General features: G+C 40.2%; 1 protein-coding gene across 2 annotated transcripts in view; it reads right to left on the bottom strand.

Annotated features, from left to right (window-relative positions):
* UBAP2 (ubiquitin associated protein 2) overlaps positions 1 to 19,562 on the bottom strand; it is a 74,286-nt gene extending 54,724 nt beyond the window's left edge. For both annotated transcript variants that reach the window (XM_009275143.2, XM_009275150.2), the window contains exons 1-5: positions 19,427 to 19,562; positions 15,289 to 15,366; positions 13,540 to 13,650; positions 9,473 to 9,626; positions 7,770 to 7,844 (exon numbers count right to left, since the gene is read on the bottom strand). In XM_009275143.2, coding sequence (XP_009273418.1) covers positions 7,770 to 7,844; positions 9,473 to 9,626; positions 13,540 to 13,650; positions 15,289 to 15,366; positions 19,427 to 19,525 — 517 coding nt within the window. In that variant the 5' untranslated portion in view covers positions 19,526 to 19,562. The remainder of the gene's footprint in view (positions 1 to 7,769; positions 7,845 to 9,472; positions 9,627 to 13,539; positions 13,651 to 15,288; positions 15,367 to 19,426) is intronic.
* Positions 19,563 to 23,519: the final 3,957 nt, after the last annotated feature.

Genomic DNA, 23,519 nt, shown 5'->3' with positions numbered 1-23,519 from the left:
AGAATTCCCCATGATAGGCTGTTCAAATTGGGATCAAAATTACCCCTTATTTTCAGGGAACCACCTAAACTGAATAAGAGCAGTAGCTCCAAGACGTGGTAAAACCAGTTGCAGAAGTTCCTATTTTAGTGACTTTCCTTTCCCTCCCCTCACCACTCGTTCTTCCCCTTGCCCCCGTTCACTGTCCAAGTGTTAAAAGACATTTCTGGACCTCTAAAATGTCTACTACCTACATTTTCAAGGACTTTGTAGAAGCATCAAAATAGCAGGATAGCTTTACCCACATTTTCATGAAAGCATTTATCCATATCCTATACAAGACAACTGGTAGCTGCAGAGGAACCATGGAAACCTGCAGAGGAAGGATTCCCATCCAGCAACACACAGTATTTTGGTGGGACAAGAACACAAGAACTGAAGTCTGACATTAGGCCAGGCCTGCTATCTCTACATTTTCCCCTCTTTGGTCTTTTTTCACAATTGGTTGGAGAGAAGACAGGCAGAGATTAGGAAAGAGGTAACATCAGCCACAACCCAGCAATCGCCATCCCTCTTCACCGAGCCCGCACGTGGAGCTGTGCTCTTTGCTCTGTCATAAACAACAGTGCCCCAGACTCCTCTGTACCCAACCGATTGTAACTCGGCCTCTGAACCTCCTTGCTCAGCCTACCTATTCTACTGCTCTTCTCTCTTTCGCCCACCTAAAATCCCCAATCTGGGAAGCTGATCCCTGGCATAACGAGGTCGCAGCTCTCAGATGCACAGAAGTCAGTGCACTCCGGATTATCTTTATGCTCAGTAAATAATTTTTTTTAAGAGTGAACCAGCTAAACAAGTTTACTTGGGGACACTGTAGGGGCCATCTATGTAATAAATTTACTTCCTACAGCTATCAATACAGCATTAAACAGCATTTACTAATGATGCACAGAAGAGAGAGCAACAGTTTTTTGACAAGCTCAGCTACAATTCCAATTGGGAGCTGCAAATCACAGAAACAGTCAAGCAGAAATATTTTTGAGTGAGGCAGACGTTAGGTACAGAGGGATTAGCTGGAATAGCTAGCATGAAAGTATAAATAGGTTTTAGAAGAGGAGGTAAGTCTTCCCAGCCTCCCAAGTGCAAAAGCCTGAAAGAATAACCTTAGCATATTAAACAGAAGATGAAGTTTTAGCAAGTGAGGCCTATATAAGATGCCATACCAGCACGGGCATAATAAACTACTGGCTAAAAACAGCAATAAGAACCTCTAACAATTTTAGAAATTGCTAGAAAGAAATAATGTTGTTCCTGAAGTTCCATGCACAGTCTTAGACTACTAGCCAGAAAGGGTTTTTTATACCAGAACACCTTGAAAGTTAATCCTGAACTTGAATTCCAAGCGGATTCCTGTAACTTCATAAAGCTGTGTCTATGCTTTCTGTCAAAATTGAAATTCAGTTTAATCAACAAACACAACAAAAAGCATTCTAATGAAGACAAAAGGGAAGTACCAAACCAGTGGGGTTACAGAAAGCACTAAATTAAAAGCTAGAAATGACACTTAGGATGAACTAAGTCCAAATATGGGACAGTGAGTACTCACCACTGAAAGACCACCCTAACTCAGACACGGAATCTCATACATCATGGTCATTAATGCAAGATGCCAGTGGGAAGGGCCGATATTCTCTTTGACACAACCAGATCACCAATATATTCTTAAATTCTCATGCAAAGAAAGTTACTTGTCTCAGCTGCCAAAATTAAAACATGGCCTTAAAACAATTAGAAGGCACGGTTTTCTAACACAGAGAAGTTAGTCATGAAGCAACTATGAATGCCCATCAGGCATCTGCAAACTTTTGATGCTTTTTAACAGTGACTAAAACGTCAGTGAGCAAATGGGGCTTCACACTGCAATTCAGAGCAGGGACCCAAATTCTGAGCATGCAATCCCACAGTAACTTAAACCCATTTAAATTTGAACTACTACGACCGAGGTCTTCCTCACCAGTGATCACAAGCTCTCTTTCCTGCACTGACAGTTTTGCACGTACCAGTGAGTGAGTGCAAAACCACTATCAGAAAACAAAATTACTAGTTCACTGTTGGATCAGCAATCCAAACTGGTTCCCTGCTTGCTAAATACCAGAAAACTAGTCAACTTTACACCAGGATATGCCACCAAAAAAACCTGTTGCCCTCAGCTACCGTGCTGCCTGCCCCCTTTTTTCTTTTTTGGCTTGGTTAGTTTTAAACTTAGATCAATCCTCTGATACAATTCAAATGCACCAGGAGACAGAGAGGACCAATTCCTCCCAGCAGTAATGCCAGTTTATGCTTGTAACATAATATATATTGTATATAGTTTTTTGTAACATAATATATATTATAGTATAGTTTTAACACTGCTCTAAAAAGATGCATATATATGATTTCGATCACAACGGTCAATATTTACAAAAAATTGTTCTTCTGTGGTAATTCACAATCAGCAATTCTTCTATCAACATTTTTATCTACCCACAAAAAGAGGACAAGGGACTTGGGAGTAGCTCATTAAATCTTCTAGTGACTCTAAAGGAATAGATTTTCTTACAATCAATCAGCATGTGGAGCACAAAAGCAAATGAGGGACATCAGGCAAAGAACAAAATTACTGCCCTGCCTCATATAAACTCTCATAACACTTCTTCACATTCCTTTACACTTGGATCTACAAGCAACAGCCTAACGTATCAAGGCAGCATTGCTTACTCATCTCTGCTCCAGGAAACCAGGACTGGGGAAACTATGTTTAAAGTTAATTTTGATCAACATTCCTGCTGCTACGCCTTACCCAACGTCATTTAAAACTATGAAATATTTAAAACATGTTTTTGTTTCCTTTAACATTGTAAGTGTTCAACTGTGTATTGCTGGGGTTTTTTTCCTGCTCTCCAGCACATCTCCCTCAGTTGACTAGGTTCACATTAGCCATCACTTACTCAATTTACATTTTTCTTTTCTGGAATGAATTCTAGAGAAGTCAACACTTATACCCAGGAAGGTGGCGAGATTTTCTGTTTTCACTAAACCCCATTGGGAGTTCAAAACACTCATAATCACACAATCAAGACTTCACTCTGGCATCGCCCATGCATGGAAAGAGTCGTTCATCCCATTCGCAACACTTCTTCCCCCAAAACAAACGCACACTACGTGGGAGCACGAGAAGAAAAGTGTGTAGTACCACAACTCGATCCCATTAACTTAACAGCCTATTCTGTAGAAAATCCAGTTTGCTGAGCTTGCAGACCTAAATCCTTCCACTGCAATACAGTTGCTTTATTTCAAAACTCAGATTTTCACACTGACAGGTTTAAATTACATGAAAACACTTTAAGGTTAAGAAAGAGGCCTAAGAACAGCTGAAAGGAAAAGGAAATGCAGACTGGAAGGGCAGGCAACACCCTAGATTTGCGCTTATCTCCGACTACACAGTAACTGGACAGCTCTGGTCTCTGCTCTGGAAATGCAGAGCCAGCCATCCTCCCAGCAGATGCCGAGGTGACGGAGGGAGATAAGGAGGCTAAGTATAGAAAGTTTGTATTCTAGGTATCTAGAATAGATAGATATCTACCAAAACAAACACTGAAGTTATATTTAATAATTCAAATCACTTTGTCTTATTAGTCATCATAAAGCTAGAAGCATTGGATCAGTTTTATGTACTGCATGTACTCTAGTAATCATTTTTAGAAGCATGTGCAGAAAACTTTCAACTCTAAAGTTATGTTTAAAAGAAAATAAATAACTTACGTTAAACCTAAGTTCCGGTTTAACAAAAATTACATGACACACACAGCTTCTTAACCAATGCAGAACTAACTACAGCAAAACTAAACAGACTTCCTATTGTGACCTCCAGAAGGTCTGCTCTACATTCATGTTTTAGAAAAACCAACGTCTTTACTAGTTCTGGCAAAGGAAATCCAAAATATATCCTGTGCCAACTGTGCTAAGCTTTCAAAACAAGAAAATGTTTAGACATGCAATTCTGGTTACAGAAGCCCAATTTTTTCAAGGATAGCATACTACTTATCTAAAAAACGTTAAAAAACAAAAAAGATAAAAATACAAGCTGGACTATAGTCAGATATTTACAAAAAGGGTAACCTGCTTTGCTTTCTTATACAGCCAGCAGAAAAAACAAGAGTTTGAAAGGCTCCTTGTCACGCTGTTTAAGTCCAGAAATAAAAACAAAAGGGAAAAACACTATGTTTTAATTTTGTTTTGCTAGAAAAGAATTCCCTGGCAGCATCCACATTGCTCACGTTGCTCTGGAAGAAAGAAGAGGAAGAGAATAGAGGAACAGAAGTAAAAGCAACAAACCCATTCTCACTTTGCAAACCAGGAGAATTGCTACACATGAATCTGTAACAATTTCTATGCTTGAATCAAGTCCAAAAGTTCATCTACCTGCTATCCCATTATCAGCTATGGTCAATTAGATACCTAGGGAAGAGTACACAAACTGAAACCACAGTGCAGTTTCTCTGGGCACTCTCCTGGTCTTCAACCATTTGTAGCTCAGACTTCCTCGGCCAAAGATAATTTACATATATCAAAACCCTCTGTGGTTTTTCCTTTTCTTGCTGTGGTTCTTTTTTAGGATGAAATTGTCAAGTCTCTCTGTGTGTAAATTTTCAGCACCCACAACATCTTATTGAAAGGAATTCCTCAGGTTAACTACATGTATGAAGAACCACCTCCGTAAGTTCATTGTGAACCTGTGACCTACTGATTTCATTTAATATCCCCTCATTTGCATACTTGCTTGGAGCAATCAGTTGATTTCACCACAGAACCTTCTCCACAGAAATTTTACAGATCTCTACCATACGCCCACTCAGCCCTCTCTTTTGCAGGCAGAGAAGTCCTAGTCTGCTTGCTCCTCACACCCCATAAATGCAGTCTTCCCAGTACCTTCAAAAACCTTTTCTAGCTCTACCACATCCTTTCAACATGGAGTGCAGGACAGTGGGAGAACCAGACCTGCACTTAAAATCAGATGCGAGAACAGCAAAAAACAGCAGAATAAAAAAAAAAACCTGTGCCTGTAAAGTTTGTCAATTTGTATATAACACTGCAGCTGATTAAAACACAAATGAAGAAACATTTCTAGAGCTGACAATCATAAAGACATAACCACCTTCCTCCATAATTCCTTCACGAGATTCCATTCCAGACAGTTACAAATCCTTGCAATACTGATACACAAATATAATCACTTTGATGCAATTACCATTCATCACCATTATAGTATTTTTTACATCTAAATTAAGCTCATTAAAGAAATTCAGTTCTGAAAAGACAGACAGATGGGAAGGCCATCTTAAAAAAAGAAATTCCTTGACTCCTTTCCAAACCAAAGTTTACACCTTCAGTTTAACAGGCAAAAATTAAGGGCAGAGCAATTTCACCTGAGATGTGTCCTGAAACACATCCTGTGATACATTTTTGCTTTCTGTTAATCAGTCAATAACATGTATCTACTTGAAATCCCCGACCTCCTGCATACCAGCAACCAGTGGTGTTTGTACACTGTATACCTACTACCCTATAAAGTTGCAAGGAATGTCACACAGTCATTAACAGAAGATCTGCTGCACAAGGAAGCTAGTGCCTACAGCACCAAGGCTGAAATACTTAATATCAGGGTTTCCCCCCCCCCCGCCCCTCAGTAAACAGCAAATTATCACCCCACTGTCAATCCCATTTCTCCTATTTTCAGTGCATATCATTTCTTAAAATGAGGTTGTTCTACAGCGAAGCAGTAATACGATGGCCCAGCAAATCTTCCCCTAGAAAGCAGCCAGTAAGATAACTCCAGCCTGAGAAGGTAGCTTAAAATAGAGAGAGACAGTGCATTGCTCGGATATTAGCTGACCCCTAATTTCGTATCCAATGCCTAGATTCCTACACACACAGTCTGCATGAAACATTTCTAAAAAAGGGTTCTGTGATGATTACCAGCAATCTATTTACCTTCAGCTGAAGTACTTATCCCACATTTGACTATTCTGTGTAACAGAAAAGAAAGACTACTGAATGAAATGGCAGGAAGCTTTTTTTATTATTTCTACTAATATCCAAAGAAGGTCATGCGTCCCTGAAATACTGAGAAGTGAATTACACAGCGTTATACACGCTCCCTGCAGATTCAAGGACTTGCATTATAAAATTAAGTTAGGCATCTCCTGCCACAGAATACATACACACTTGTAATATAATGATCCTGAAGTCATTCAACAGGTTTATCATAGACAGCTGAGAACAATTCATTAAGATACTTTGCTCACATGAATGTACAGTCTAAAATATTTGGTAGAGAGATACAGTAATACTATGTACACTAAGCCCGTGAACAGAAATTGGTTGAAGTTGTTCCTATTTCTTCAGTCAGATTCGTCAGTTTGATCTGATGATGAAGTGCTTTGGCTTGAGACATGATATTCATCTAGAAAGCTACACTGTTGACAACAAAAGCAGTGTATTGTCCATAGGGTTACAAAGCAAAAAATAGACTGCATTTGAAATTAACCTCTAAGTTTCACCCAACAATTTAAAAAATCCTACCTTTATATTTATAATTTGAGTACAAAGGAATATTTTATAAAACAAATACTGAAAGACTTACATTCCATCTATTAACAGTGCTAACATACTAAAAACTGTAGCTGTGAACTATACCACACTCTCCCCTGCAAAGCTACCTCTCTGCACACACCATTTGGTATTTGCTGATTCACAGGCACAACAGTGTCATTCTCGCAACCCACTGGAAGCTACGTGTCTTTGCATCTTTCCATCTTTCCTTCAAGATGCAGATCTGGAGACAATGAAGTTGGATGTGCCCATCTTCGAATGCCTCATTACTAGATATTCCAAACAGAAGGGAGTCCTTTGAAGGCAGAATTTTTCACGAGTCAGACATTACTTATTAAGTACATTAGCTCTGCTGTGCACTTTATCGATTTAACTCATTTAATACCCACTTCCCCACACAATCTGCACTGTACCTAGGTTACTCATTTTCATTCCTCCTGCTCTAAGAAAAAACAAGCCTCTTTCCACTCCAACCCATGAAAATCCAAACCAACTACACATCCCTTGATTCCACATCAAATCAGTTATCAACATCTTTCGTATCTCTTCTACAGGATAAGACTGGAGTTGTACCTAAGACTCCACAGTATTCTTTTTCCACAGTTCTCCTCATCAATTCTTCTATGCCAAATTCCTTTTCTTACCAAAAAGTCTCTAAGGTGACTTGCACTTTTCCTGATTAGCTACCAAAAACAGAAGGCAAGCGTGACAACCAGATCCACCCCAAAGAAACAGCACAAGTACACATCAAATCCCTCCCCGAGAGTCCTACAGATGGAATCTTGTACTCTCCTGCTGCCAAGGTACATCCTGAGGAGCCCAGTGCATTCCCACTCACAGGAGGCTGGCACGAGTCAGTCTGGGAAAACAGCTCTCCATAGCCAGAGCACACCAGCCTGCTACACAGGAAATTACCATAAAGGTGATTTGTGTCTATTCTTTCAAGTTGTTCTGAGACCAAGACATGACAAGGGGTAAGGGAGGGGGATGTACCTAAATTAAAGGTGGCTGAAGTGCTTATGGAATCAAAGGATAACCAACAAACACTTAAAAAGAAGTCTTTAAAGAAATATATGGAGAGTTCCATTTCAGGACATGAAATCAGTGCCAGTCCCACACCAATGCCACCATCTCACCTCTCCCACGACCACGTTTCCCACGGTCTGAAGGCCTGTCTCCTTGATTGTCCACTCCATTCTCTTCAGCTCTAACTGTGGAGAGAGGACAGCTTAAGAGAAGCTTTAGAGACTCATACATGAGACAATATAGCCATCTGCTTAACCTGAACCCCGAAAGAAAAGGCAAGATTTTAAGGTGGGCTGCTCAACAGATCTCGGTCACCCCTCTTCTTTGGCGGCCTAGCTACAAGCAAGTTACATTTACTTTGCACTGGACAATTAGGAAACAAAATATCTACTAAGAGGGAAATGTCCCTCAGCAGACACACTTCTGGTTTTAAGAAAAAAAAAAAAAGTGTAGTGTTTTGCAGCCTACACTATTAAATTAATTATGGCCTCACCTCTTTAACGAGGTGGGAAATACAGCCGCCTCATACTATGCTTTCTTGACAATGTGCTGGGTGGTAACAATGAAAGAATAAGGGATAACCAAGAACATCAACTCTTCTCCTGTCTCCCCACACCACACCCCTGTACAACCAGGGAAACTTAAAAGAACTCTGCTCTGTGCTTAAATCAGAGGGATGATGACTGGGTGAAGGTGAGGCAGCAACAAAATCATTAATGCTTGGACATAAAGCTGGGAAGAAAATATCAAGATTTGGTAATCAACTGAAAAATCTTCAATTCCAGTTTACAAAAAGAGACAGGCAACTCTTGCTTGTCTTGTCTTGCCAGACAAGGCTCTGGCAAAAATCTTGCCCCTCACTTTCATTTTGACGGATCCGATTTCAATTCTAAGCACAGCTGCAAGTTTTATTAATATTTTTTCCTACCCTGATGTTAGTCCATTCTACAAATATTCGCAGTGTCTTCATTGGCACAATATTTGAATATATTCCAATCATGAATTAGAAGAGTTGGCTAATATTGTAAATATTTTCCCTGCTTTTAAGTGAAAAGCTAAACATTGTTTTCATTCTGGTTTCTCTGCTCATCTATCAGTGTTGTGTATGGCCCTTACAGGCAATGTATACAGCTTTGATATTGCTGATAAAACTTAGAGGAAAAAAAGCAACGCGTATCCAATGGTGATCTAATGTGATCCTACCTACTTGGAAACATCAGTTTGCTTTTGTACAATGTATTATTGCACCTGTATAAACTGTAGCAAATTTTTAAATGTTTCAACTCACAAAGAATTTTCTCTGTTACAGAAACTCACCTTTGGTTGGCTTATGTGAGTAATATACGCTAGAGATTAATAATGATCCCAGTCTTTTCATTCCCCTTATGAGAAGATGAGAACATCTTCAGGTTCTCCCACTCATAAAAGGAGATGGAGTCAAAGCTGGATAATTTTTTCATTAAAAGAAACAAAAAAGTGTATCAGCTGTGCAGCGACATACTTGCTCTCAAGCAGTCTTACAAAGAGTCAGTTCTAAAACTTACATAAAGAACAGCAATTTGTACAAGATCAATTAATCAAAAAAGGACAGAAATTTACATTAAATTGAGTGTCTCTGAACAAGCACAGACCATCCCAAAACCAAGTCACATGGACAGATCAAGCATACCTGTCGCACAAACAAGTTACGATCCCTTCAGTGCTGAGCTATAGCTTGGACGGATGTTACTCCATTAAGCATTTGCTCTTAACTCAGCCAGTTTCAGCTGCAAGAAAAATGTCTGAATCTTTAAAAATGAACCCGTATACGTACACTCTCGGCCACGGCTGCCTCCTCTTCCCCGTCTGTTGGAACTTCCCCGTCCACGACTCACTTCTCTGTCCCCTCGTTTTTCTCTGTTCTCTTTGTTTTCTGAACTTTCCTTTCCAAGGCTTTTCTTCTTTCCCCCTACAGTCTCCCAGGAAGTCTATTTGGGTAGAATACAATTAGATACAAAAGTCAAAAAGGAAGAGACAGCTCTCAGTGCATACTTCCACCTCACACCCCTCCAGTTCATGGAAAAAAACAGGTATTTGCATAACGTCACATATGTAATACCTTGCAAACTACACTGATACAAAGGGAAACACAGGCTGTATTTTTGGGAAGAGATGAGAAAGAAACAAGTTTTAGAAGTTGGATTGTCTTATGGAATGTGAGAATCCCAAACATTTCTGGCTATAATGGACTTCTACTAGTTCAACGAAGCCTAGATGTGACCACAACGCAGAAAATCTGCAAAGCAAGCAACAGTTCCCCTCTCAACTACCTCCATAAATCTAGCAAGGGAGCATGTACAAAGCTATCTTTTTCTCCAAAGGAAATGAAAAAATGCTTATAAGCATAATTGAACAAGAGACTGCTGAGAATAAGCAGGTGGCCTAAGGGGACGGGGGACGGGACGGGGGGGGGAGAAGAAAAACCATTATCCAGATGTACTAGAATTCAAGCACCAAGAGGCAGAATGGCAGAACAACAACTTGGGAAAACTGGGGCCATGATAAGCCAGAACATCCACTCGTAACAGCTACAGCTCATCACACACAGCAAAATACAGGAAAAACTATGTCTAAACAAGACAAGGGACCAAGGTCCAAACATCAGGCTTCAGCTTTAAAATTGAACTCCATCTTTAAAATAAATTCAGAGATCGTATCAGCTCCATAGGAGTATCTGTAGGAGTTGAAAATAAAATGACTAAAACACTTGCTAAAAATAGCACAGCACCTCATATATTATGGAATTGCATGGTTAGTCTATTGAGCCATAGTTGCAAAGCAAAGAAGAAGAAAGGTATTATTTGCAAACCATTAAGAGGGCAGATAGCTTTATACGTATGTCCCCATCTCTAGGAGCTTATAGTCTAGGTAAGGTATTTAAGCAGGAAATTTGCATATGCAAATAAGGTGCCATCCACTGTGAAGCACTACAGCCATGACCTCTGACAGGCACCTGCATCAAACACAAAAGGTTAGCTATCAGTACTTTTAGGTCCTGTCCTATCTCTTCTCAATTCAGACAACAGCAACTCAGAAGCCCCCACAAGGTAGGCAATGACCAGCCAGTCCAAGCTGCCTAGAATTGAGAAAACTAATGCTATTGAGAAAGCAGGTAACAAAGCAGTTTACAAGTATAAACTCAATGTTTTAGTGTCTCCTTTGAGAGAATAAGTACTAAGAGAATGGTTACACTCTCATTTTTTGACACGGAATAGGTGAGAAAGAAGGCTGAATCAGTTTTCAATTTCATTTCCAGTATAGAAGACTACACCGCCATAAGCCAACTTAGGTGAAGTGCAGACAATGTGGATTAGAAGTTCAAAACTACGCATTTGAGCAACACCATGTTATTTGTGCAACAGAAAACTGTTTCCTCCAGTAACTCTCATACGGCTTTACCTGCCGTAGCCTGTGTAACTGCATTACACACTAAAACACTCCTAGCTTTAGAGACACTTCACAGGAGAAAAAAATAACTGCACTGACAACTGAAGAACCAAGTCCATATAGTTCAGAACACACTACTATTTCACTGATAGGCATGGTGCCAAAAGACCTTTGACCATTTTAATAAATACCCAGAACTGGATGATCCTGCAAAGCTTAAGAGGAAGCAGCCTCTCCTTAGTAAGGTTTTACACGACTTGAGAAGGATCAGTAATAGGATGACTATGAAAGCATCAGATCCATGCTTTCCCACAATATAATTCTGAGGAAAGCCTTGAGAAGCTGGGCATGTCCTTTAAGATAGAGGATGATGCTACCTCTGGGCATGGGAATCCATCACGGACTATAAAAGCTGCCTGTTTTTGTAAGGGAGCTAACTGATTACAGTTTCAGCTGAGGATGCCTAAGGCAACCCAAATGACAGTTGTGGGCCTGACCTTCAAATATATGTAACAGAAGTCTTCTTGCTGGCCTGATCTTAGATGAAAAGAATAATCTGAAAGGTCCCCTTTGTTCTATCTTCAAAGGTTTAGGAAGTAAAAAATGGTTAGGCATAAAATGGATCTTACGCCTGTAGGAAGTTAAATGAGTAGAAGTCTTGGGCAAAGAAACATGCCCTTCTCTACTCTCATGCACAAGCCTCTATCTATCCAAAGCCAGACTGTCACAACCATTGCAAGTGAAAAGTCTTCATAAAGACTAAGTCACACAGCATAAAGCCTTAAAGATCACATCATTTTAAAAAAAAAAAAAAAAGGACAAAACTGGCAGAACACCAAAGAAACTATAAATAGACATTCTAGCTATCACTCCTTGTTCTTCTAATTCCTCAAATTGGATAGACACATCTTCTTCCAAATGAGGTAAAAAAAAACTTCTAGGGCATCAAAGCAGAGTGAAACTAGAAAGAGAGATTTGGGAATCAGTATGCAGAACTAGTAGTACCTCTGCTTCCAACTTTACATCAAATCCACAGTTAAACTGTTCTGGAGTATAATGGCCTTAAAACAAACCCTTCAAGTTGGAGGCCCACAAACTTCCATAAAGATGAAAAAATTTCTTCATGCCCTTCAATTAATACTCCTTCTTCCCTGAGCCCTTTAAGTTCTCTGTATTTGCTTCTGAGTTGCATTTTGTCTACAGAGAGCAGTGGGTTCAGAGGGACTTGTCAAAAGAGCAGAACATACAGATATGTTGCTTCTAATTGATAATGAGTTCAGAAAGTTTCTTCCATGTCATGATCACTTATAAAAATCTGCTATAATAAGAAAGCATTTAACATTCTCTGTCAAGCAGAAAACTATCTCCAACTAGAAAATGGCAAATAGGAGAAGTATAAGAGAACACAAAACCAGCACATTACCAAGACAGATTTAATCAAGGTGAGATGCTCCTTTCTACTCCCAACTTGCCAGCTCGCTCAGTATTATATACTTCTGTGTTTTAGATGACCTCAACTCTAATAAATGAAAAGGGGATAGAAAAGAAAGTCCCCTCAGTCAGAACGGTATGTGTCCTAGATTTAGGGGGGGGAGGGTGAGTTTCCTCATTAACAATAAGCCAGAGTACACATCCTGACAAATCACAGGAAATACTGTATGTTCAGCATTAAGAAAGGAAGTCCAGGTTTCTTTCCCAATTTAGATGAGATGGATCTAGTTTACTGCCTCATATAAACTGTAAGAAGTCCCTCCAGCAAAAACTTAACCACAGCAAGACATATTTTCCTGGTATCTCTTAGGACAAAAAATTGCTCCATGCAACATTATAAGCGACAGTATTTGTTGTTATATACACATTGTTTAGTCTCCTCTTTCTGTTTTTCAATAAAGCCATGCAAATGAGCAACACAGTGAAAGGAGCAACTACTTGCTGTATCCTCTTCTGCCATTAGGAGCATTGTCAATGTAACTTTCAGATGTGGAAACCTCCTCCAACTTCAATACTGGCAATGCACACCTACAGAAGTTGCATGACTTAAAATATCTGCCTGCCCTTCAGGTTTATAAAGATTGCCCTTCATGGCAAACACTTGCACACCCAGGTCTCAGGGTTTTGAAGGTGCTACACAGTAACTACAAACACTGCAGCAAAAAACAGGTCCCTGTCTGACAGAGCACTGAGTTCTGCTGCAGAGTTAAAATTGCTGCATGTAAATGAAAGCCAGAGGACTCTGCAAGAAACCAGCTGAACACCCACAACATTTTCAAGGTTCAGCCTACTCTAAGGCATGCATGAGGAGAGAAGCTGCCCCGGTCTCCATTTCCTTCAAAAGAATTTGAATGGAGACATGGAAATTGAAAGCTTCCTAAATACAACTTTCCCAATCACTTCTTAGAAGTAGAAAGATGCGGCAAACAGAAAGAGCAGTTTAATATGAAAGTAAAACCTTACCGTGTCTGAACTTCCTTCCAGCAGTATGTTGATTGCTCTGTTCACATCCCCATTACAATCATGTAGTGCCACTATGCACTCATCCTGGTTTTTCCCCGTCACTTCCATAAGCTGGTAGTAAAGGTCAGACATGTTAAAGTATCTAAATCATCACCATAAGAAAATAAAGAGTTAGTACCACCACAGATTCCAAGAAAGTGCATGGCTACTGTGTCAGAGCAAACTAAAATCCTAAAGTTACCTGCATTTTAAAGATCTGCTTGGGATTCAGACAAGAGACAGGATGAAACACAAATTAAATGGTAATCAAGAAAGCACTTTCTTTCACACCTTTTTTTTTTTCCTTTATGCTTGCAGCAAATGCTGTCACCCCAGAGACAGCAGTGTATGAGGGTAAAGACGTAAACAACCAGGATAGCTCCAGTATCATCCTCTCTCCCTCCTCATCAAAGATCCCCCTCTTTATCCCACTGTGTGAGAACAGACATAAGGTAAGCCATGGCAGAAAACAGATCCATCTGGAAAAACACCCAGACCCAGGTTATTTTTCAGCCAGATCAGCTCCCTCAATCCATTTCAGCATAAGGCCATGCAAAAGGCGTAAGTGATGGCTGCTTAAGGAGACCTAGTACTGAATTATGCTCCGTGGACCTGCGGTGCACATCCTGAGGAGCGCGAGATAGAAATAATCACAGTTTGTCATGGGACACATCCAGCAACTTCACCCAAAGAAAAAAAAAAACTACATGAGCTAGAAATATATATGCACAATGTAAAATATTGGAGATTTCCTATGCAGAACTTAATTCTTATCCTTCCCACCAGCAGAGCTACAGGCACTATTAACGAGGGTCCTTTGGCTTCAGGAAGTACAAGACTTGACCTCTGGCACAGCAACAGAACAAGTTTATAACAAGAACAACAAAAAGCACTTAACAATGCTTCAGAGGAGGTTTTACAAAGGAAAAGAAATCAAGCAATCTGCTCCTCTGCTGCATTAATGCATTCATGCCAATTGTTCTCTCCTTCTGGGTGTACTCCTAGGTTCTTTGTGAGTTGTGATGTGTTCACTAGGACAAAATCACCGATACCCGCAGCAGAACAGGGACCCGGATTCTCAGTACTGCTCGAATCAATGGTCTCAACTATAATTGGGTAATGGAAGCTCGAGCACCTACACCTGAAACTCAGCATGGTAGAGGAAATGGTGCGAGATTTCATCTTCACAGTGTAGTTCTATCATTTTAATGCATACACAGATCTGGGAGGTCAGATTTTTTTTTTTTAAATAACACTTCAATTCACCTTTAAGCTATGACTAGATTTATAATTCTCCTGAAAAAAAGCCAAGACATTAGCAAACTCAGTTTACACAGGTGACATTTTTCCCAGGTGCATGTACATGTGGACAAGCTGAATGCACTCTTTATTCTGACAATCATTAAGCATCAGGACCATACTAGAGAGAGAGAGTCTGGAAGAGACATCAGCACAGATGAGTTTTGGCTTAAAGGTTTGCCTACAAAGGAAAATACACTGGTGTAACTATACAGCCAGAGCTATATTACCACACAATTTCTTGTAAACAGACTTTACAATGCAATAAGAGCACATTTTCCTAGTTAAACTTACATCCTTCTGAAAAACGTTTCATATAAATCAGAAACAGACGCTCTAGCTCCAAAATGTAAGCCAGCTTTAGAGCACCTTACTGCAGGGCATAAAAACTCTGTACCATAAGAAACATACTTGTTTCACTTTATCTTCAAAATCTGCGTCGTTCTTATCGTAGATCATCTGAGCAAGGCGAATCTGTTCTGCTGTTGCCTGAAAAACGCAAACATCCAATAAAGTACACAAAAGGTAACAATATATTTTTTAAAAGTATCTCCTAGTGTCACAATATTTCTCTCTCCAGATTCTCAAAAAGAACACACACAATAAGCACAGCAGTGCTATGGGGAAGGGATTAACATCTCCTCTATGCCCATTTTATAGTTCAAAAGTTAGCTGGGACAGAAGCAATTTCAACACATTGTAATACGTTTGAACCACAGTTAAAGGTCACCACATAGACAAGACAACCATATAATAAAATAGAATTTACCACAGAAGCCTATGCTTTGATATTATTACTTTTATTTAGTATCTACCACTCCAGAGTTAGAGTTTTACCATAACAAACTAGCAATGCTATTTCTAAATTAACCACATCTCTGATGATTCCTGCTCACATCACCTTCCACAACCCTCCCAACAACCTGGCTCTGTAGTTTTATGAACACTTAAAAAGAGACTGAGTCATGCGTGAAGATTTTGCCCGTGAACAGCTGCACTTATTTTCTTTATAAGCGAGTACCGGTCTCTGAACACTGCTAAAGGATCTTGCTATTGATGAAATACCTGGTGCCTCTGTAATGTTTCTGGACCACAAATCCATGCTGGCAACTTCTCCAAAAGCTGACAGACTAAAATGAATGGACGCAGTAAAGAGCCATAAATCTGAATAGGCTATGGCTGCCCCAGAGAGAAAGCAACTCAAGAACACTAATATCACATCATACAGGCCACTCTTCATAGTACAGCATTTGCAGTCTACTTGAACTGCACTCCCACGAAAATACCAAAGATAACTCTATGTATGCTACATGATCCTGGACCTAATTTGATTTCTGCTCAAACAGAAGAGGCTTCCATGTCATGCTAGAGAAGGCTGATACTGAAGAGAGCCAGGACCTGAAATGCGAGTTGATGTGCTGCAGAAGACTACTTCATGGAGAATGGGACCACCTCATCCACCGAAATTCTTGATGGAAAGGATTCATCCTGGGCAGCTGGTTGAATCTCACCTTTCGAAGTCTCACTTCACAGGATACCCACATGAAATTCTGTGCCTCACGAGTTCAGACTTAATCAGCCTCAAACTGCTTCAGTTTTGGAGTTTACCACAAATACAAGCTCTAGATGAGGTCGCCAAGTGTAAATGCTGAGAAGAGTCTAAAAATTACTCCACCATACACCACCAGCTGCTTATTTTCTGAGAAGTTACTGCAGCTGTCCCAGTTCCTTGAGGGAAGCGACATTTGCTGTGCTCAGAGGCAACGTTCCAAGACAATTAGCGTTTGTAACGGAGTTAAGTACTCTGCGCTACTTCACATTTTCAAAGTGTCATGCTGACAGCTTCATACGTCAGTCGGTAACACAGAGGAGAGCCTGCTCTGGAATTCCCCGTGCCAGCCCTGGTGCCACCCTCCACAACAGCCTCCCGTTCAGTGCAGTGCTCTATGTGAAGGAGCTCGCTCTTAGTGTCTGCTGAGAGCTCAGCAGAGAGCAAAAACAAAAGGTCTGCTGGTTTCAGGAATTAAGCCTTGTTGATCCATTTTCTCACTCTGACTTCAGCCTCCTCAGGCCCACTGCAACTTTTAAGCTAGTGAAGAGATTTCCTTTAAAGATATCCAGAGTAAAAACATTCAGACAATGTAATTTCTGTAGAGACATGATGGCATATTTGACCAGAAACAGGAAGCCATTAAGATTCATTTTTTCCGTACACCAACTTTTTTCAAGTCCATGTTAGAAGACAAATATACCAATTTTATAACAATATCAAATGTGTAACAGTATCTTCATTTTTCCTGTGTAAGCAGAGAGCTTAGAAACACAAGTAGGTGCAGTATCGCTAATATTTATGCCAGTGGATTACACCCAGATGAAATTGAAGATAAAGAAGAAAAAAACAACAACAAAAACCCACAAGATGTGTTTACTACACAAACACCAAGTCATTGTCACAAAAAGCTTTGTTTTTTTCCCCAACAAGTGTTTCTTTTTTATTTTTTAGGCACCATCATTACAAATAACATTGTAGAATCCTATAAGAGTATAATTAAGTTTTAATTATGACTAAGAAAATAGCAGCATCTTAAGACAGCTAAAACTTTACTCAACCTTACAAGTTGCATTATCTTTGCAGCATAACAGAGTGAAGGAAACTTTTAACTAACAACTTCGAACTACCAGAAAACAGAAGTGTGCAAAACACAAAATTACGTGACAGTAATAAGCCCAGATCTTATAATAAAATGGTATATTTATTATCCAGAAGCAATGCAAAAGAACTGCGATGTAATTTCTTAAATAACTTAAATGATGATCAGTGTGATATTATGACAATGAAATCTCCATTTGGGAAAGCAACATTATTCTACATTCAGAAAAATGAATCAGTGGTGATTAAACAGTAAAATCCCACACATTTCTGCTGATCTGTAAAGCCTGACTAAGCAGGAAGCTCCATCTGATATCTAAACAATAAAAAAAATATGGTGCAGTAAAACATAATTGCTGTTTATTAAATAACCATCTTTTCCACCGAATTGACCAAACCAGTATCTATTATGCAAGAAGTAGAATAAGCGGACAAAATGCAGAAAAAGGTCTGTAAAACTTAATGCTTAAAATCAATGAATCACATAGGTTGGAAAGGTCCTCCAGTGATACTCAGTGCAACCTCCCACTGAGAGTATGTCCCACCAGAGGAGCTGCTTGAGGACAAACAGAGATCCCACAACCTCTCTAATCCATGACAGTGTTCATGTAAACAATTTTTTTTCCTTTTAACAGTTGGAATTTCCAGTGTTCCAACTTGTGCCATTGTCTCTCTGAGAAGAGTCTGGCTTCACCTTTTCTATACACTTTAATGAGGTATCTGAATAGAAGATACATCCTTGCCTTGCCTTCTTAGGGCTGAACAAATCCTGTTCCCTGAGCCACCCCTCATTCATCCTGTGCTCCAGCCTCTTGGCCATCTTCACAGCTCTTCGCTGAACTTGCTCCCATCTGCCAATGTCTGTCCTGTGCCAGGGAACTCAAGACTGGGCAGAGTACTCCACTGCTGTCTTGCAAATGTCAAAAAAGGGGAAACCACCACTTCTGCTCACTACACTCCTGCAGCCTCACTTGTTATAAAACAAAAACAAATTCAACTTCATCTGTTGAAAGTCACTTTCTAAATCCACACATCAGCATGAATCACCACTACGTAAAGTGCTGCAGTGCAAGCAGATGATAAGGGCTTGAGCTCACATAATTAATACTGTACAAAACAGAACAAGAGCCCCTCCATGTTAAAGATCAGTCTAGAAAACAATAAAAGACAATTTCCCAGGGGAGCACCTCTAGATTAATGCACTCTTTGCCAGCAGAGAACTGAGGCAATTCTTGAATTGAGTCCAATTTTGAGAAGTACCTGACAAGACAATGGTGAGTTGCCAGCAGCAGAGACATTTTGCACTCTCTGTAATCCAGACAAGCACACAGCTACTCTGCTGCTGAGAATCAAGACAATGGGGTAAGAGCTTAATCTCAATCTCACAGATACTCAAAATAATTTTAGTCCGCTAGCGGATGACCACCTTCATTTCACTTTGTGAGGACATTGCACAAGAATTTTAGGATTTTGTGACTTGCAGATACGCTGAATCATGCTGTAGAACACAGCATGCATCTAACAAAGCTTTTCCCACCCACCCAAATTCCTCTACCGACCAGAAATCTTCTAGCATCTTGAGTCTGGCATATGGAAGAGCTGAGATCTGAGGACACTGAGGTCACAGGACAGAAATCCTGACACAGGCATAGGCATAGAATTCCTCACTGATGGGAAATGTTGCTGAAGAACACAAAGCTCCTTCAGAGGCAAGAATACAGGAACAACTTAATGCTGTGCTGGATTACTGAGCAATTAAAGCGAGATATCAAACATACTCTTCCAAAATAGACCATGATTTTTCTCCTGTCTTTTCTCAGTTTTTACTGACTTAGGGAAGAAATGCATACTATTACATGCTCACTTTCAACTCAAGTAAGATTATATAGTAGCACGTACCTGTACTACTTGTTTCTGTGGTTGTGTTGGCTGTGTGGTTGAAATTTGCGTTTTGTCCCGAGTGCCCCGGGTACGTTCACTGCCCACCGAAGTCATCATATACAGTATATACAAAACAATGTATGTACAAAATAGAAAATCTGAAAGGAAAAAAAAAAAGAGCATGAGCCGAGTGCCCCGGGTACGTTCACTGCCCACCGAAGTCATCATATACAGTATATACAAAACAATGTATGTACAAAATAGAAAATCTGAAAGGAAAAAAAAAAAAAGAGCATGAGTTAAGGCAGGGTACTGATTCAATACCCAGATAGTATACAAATGCAGTAGCTTGAACTCCTCCTGCCTTTACCATGAACTCTATACAGACTCCTGAGAAAGCAGCTTTAATACACTATTACTGGATTTATTGCAGTCTTCACAGTAAAGGAGGAAATGCAGTGGATAAAAAGCATTTTAGTCAGCTGATTGGGATCTGTCTAGAACTGTACTTCCAGACAACATCTAAATCTCACAGCTTTTCCCCGTTATTTAACATACAGACTTTTATATCTGCTATTCTGCTGAAATTTCAGCACCAGCTGTATCACTCCTTAAATTTCTGTAATACCTGCTGTCTTGTTTTGATGCCTGGAATTTAACCACTCATACCCACTCAAAACGCTAACGCAAAAATCACATTCACAAACTAGGCAGTTCCTCTCTTCCCTATCAACAAACTGCTTTCCTGCACATATACAGAGGCTGTGGCCAATGCCCACTCCACTTCCCACCTCTCATTTATAAGAGAAATGATCTCCTTGCCTTTAAATCCAGCCTCTGCAGCCAGTATTTTTGTTTTGTTCTCCCTCATACTTACAGAAATTATTTACAAAACTACCTACTACCCTGCTTTAAACATACCTTTGTTGTATAGCAACAAAGAAACCCAAAAGAAAACCCAAACCCCACACACATCAGTGCTATCCCATTTGTGGCAGTCAGCTTTCATTCTCATTCATCCTCTAGCATTAAAATTACTTTGAAACAAGAAATTTATTATTCCCCCTGTGTTTGTACAGCATCTAACACAAGGCTAATTGATGAGCATGGTTTATAGTAGCCATGATAACTGGAAACAGATCTCTCAGCTGGTCACATGAATGGTCACGGTCAACTGCCTGGTTTCTGTCCCCATGACACTGGGAAGTAAAACTGCAAATTTAGGGAACTAAGGGCAACTTGCAAGTGGTGCACCTGGGCAGAAGGAGCAAACAAGCAGCAAAGCGCTTTTACTGCAGCCCCAATGTGTGAACGTGCCTCAGCACGCAACCTGTCAGGGCAGCAGCTTTGGTGCAAGCTGGCTAGCACTGAGTTCAGTGACAATAACGCTCAGATGAAAACTGAGCAAACTGCTGTGATTGCACGGACGAGGATGTGTTCAATACCCAACTGCTCACTAGCATTCACAAGTAATGGGTACTCAACAATTAAAGTTGCAATGAGATGCTTCAGTTTAAACATCGATTCACAATGCTCAGGAGCCTCATCTAGAATCAAAAAACCAATTAACCCCATTATCATCTAAATCTCTTCTTCACTTTAGAAATACATTCTTGTTGGCCAAAATTGAGCCCCGACATTGAATTTCTTTATGTGCTAGTTAAAGCATTCAATAAAGTCTGAGGAGAAAGTATATTTCCATGAACTCTTACATATTTAACAAGAAAAGGCCTGCCTTTACCAGGAACTGACCGTAGTATGAGCTGAACTGGAACACTGTGTTTCTCCAGCTTTATGAATAAATTCACCAAAGCCAATCTGCCTCCCAGTCTCTTAAAGTAGTCTAACTTTGTTGTCTTCTAAGCCCCAGAACACACAGGCCTTCAGAGCACTGCACTTGACACCCTAAAAGCCAGATACAGTCAGAACAGAGGTTATTCAAGGTCGTGACAACATGTTCTATGGAAAGCAAAATATTAAGTAGATGTGGAGATGCTCTGGACAGCAAGTTCAACACTTATCACTGACTATCTGGTCGTGCTGTCCACTGATATTTTAAACACATTATGGACAGTCTTCAGTTGAGTTTGCAGCAGAAATTACTTTGGCTCTTTGTGTTAAAATCTGCTTTATAAGCCTTGCTGACTGGACTGCCAATGTCCAAAAACTTAAATTTATATAGACTAATAATGACCTTTGGGTTGTTTTGGGTTTTTTTTGAAGTATCAGTCAGCTCATCACAATTTGAACCCAGCACAATGAGCAATGAAAAAAAGCCCTGAACAGAGAACATGATAGAGAGCACTAACTCCCTAAAAGACAAGCCGATAGTTTCAAATATGATTGTCTGGAATTAGCCCTCTGTGATTTAAGATATGTTGAGAAATTGTAACTCCATTGGGTCTCAATTTGTTCATCACTTCTGAATTAACATCATGTTTACACAAATGCTGGTACCTAGGAATTCTGACATACATTTCAATGCTATTTTCTCTAATTTCACCAAAGCTACTCAAAATATTGTGATCCATGTTTTGGACATGACAGTATTACACACACGTTAAAACAAAGTTTTCCATTTGTTTGTAAAGCATATGCTGAACTATGGCCTATACTTCAGGTACCATAGGTTGCCTGGCTATCAGAAGAAGATTGTGTCTTTTCTCCCTTGCCTGTTAGGCAAGGGAAACACTTTTGCAGTGTCTCTGTGCCACAGCAGTTTAAGCCATGTTTGTTTTTCAGGGTGAAAGGATACTTTAAGGAAAAAGGCAGGCACACAAATGTTTGAAACACTCCTGAGGCATGAAGCGGCACAGCAAGATCAGCCTACTGGTGGGAACAGAGCCAAACAACCTGAACAGTATAACGGGATCTTTAAAGATCCTCATCTTGCTGACCGTGCAGCCCATGAGCAGCACAATTTGGCAACAGGTCCGAAGCAGAAAACCAGCGAAGGTGAGAGCCTCTTCCTGGCAGCAGTATGGACTTGCACTTGCTTCAGACAAGTGTGGAAACACACCCTCAGTTCAACATTCCCCATCAAGCCAATATGGACATGTTATAACCCATTTCAGACAGAATCCAGTCTTCTTAAAAGCACAATTGGCAGCTTGATATACAGAGAGCTTTCAACACAAAGCTATTTTCTTTTCCCTTAGATGGCTCCCACTATCTACAGGCAGTGTCCAGACACAGCAACCAGCCCAGCCCCAGCGCACACAGGGAGCAGCTGAAGGGCTCTGTTCCACTGCTGACGGTGCACTGAACCGGGAAATACCACACCTCCCTGGCACGGGCATGCCTTCACCACTCTGGCTGAGGCTACACGCCCTACCACACCTACTCTTTAGAGTACGGAAGCAGCAGGCAGAAGGGAGGCAAATAGCCACTGCCTTCAAATTACCATAGTGACTACAATTCCAAGCGTTAAGTGGGTTTTTATTAATTAATAAGATGGGGCTGAACAAGAACATTTCTTTGCCCGCAAATCAGCTTCTTATTCTCTCCAATTCCTCATATTAAAGTCTGTTTGGCAGGCTGTTGTCATAGCAATGAGTAGGGTATCACAAACTGATGAACTTTTAACTGCAGATCAAATGAGGAAAGAAGATTTGAGACTGGGAGGAAGACAACTCGTAATTAAAATCTGTTTAATAAAGATCAAAAAAATATTCAGACATGCAGATGTTTCAGTTTCCATGTCAGGGTCTGGCTCAGTGCAAAAGTCCCTCATCAGCAGTTAATACTTGACCTTGCAGACACATTGCAACTCTAGTAAGCAGCCAAAACAGCTGTATTTTGAAGAATAGATACACATTTGTCCTGGTTTCAGCTGGAATAGAGTTGTCTTCCTAGTAGCTGGTACAGTGCTGTGTTTTGGATTTAGGATGAGAACAATGTTGATAACACACCGATGTTTTAGTTGTCGCTAAGTCGTGCTTACACTAGTCAAGGACTTTTCAGCTTCCCATGCTCTGCCGACTGAGAAGGCTGGAGGTGCACAAGAAGCTGGGAGGGGGCACAGGGGGGGACAGCTGACCCAAATTGGCCAAAGGGATATTCCATACCATGTGATGTCATGCTCAGTATATAAACTGGGGGGAGTTGGCCG

The sequence above is a fragment of the Aptenodytes forsteri genome, unplaced genomic scaffold (assembly GCF_000699145.1).
Source record: "Aptenodytes forsteri isolate BGI_AS27 unplaced genomic scaffold, ASM69914v1 Scaffold266, whole genome shotgun sequence".
NCBI classification, from domain to species: Eukaryota; Metazoa; Chordata; class Aves; order Sphenisciformes; family Spheniscidae; genus Aptenodytes; species Aptenodytes forsteri.
This window is presented reverse-complemented; position numbering and strand designations above follow the sequence as displayed.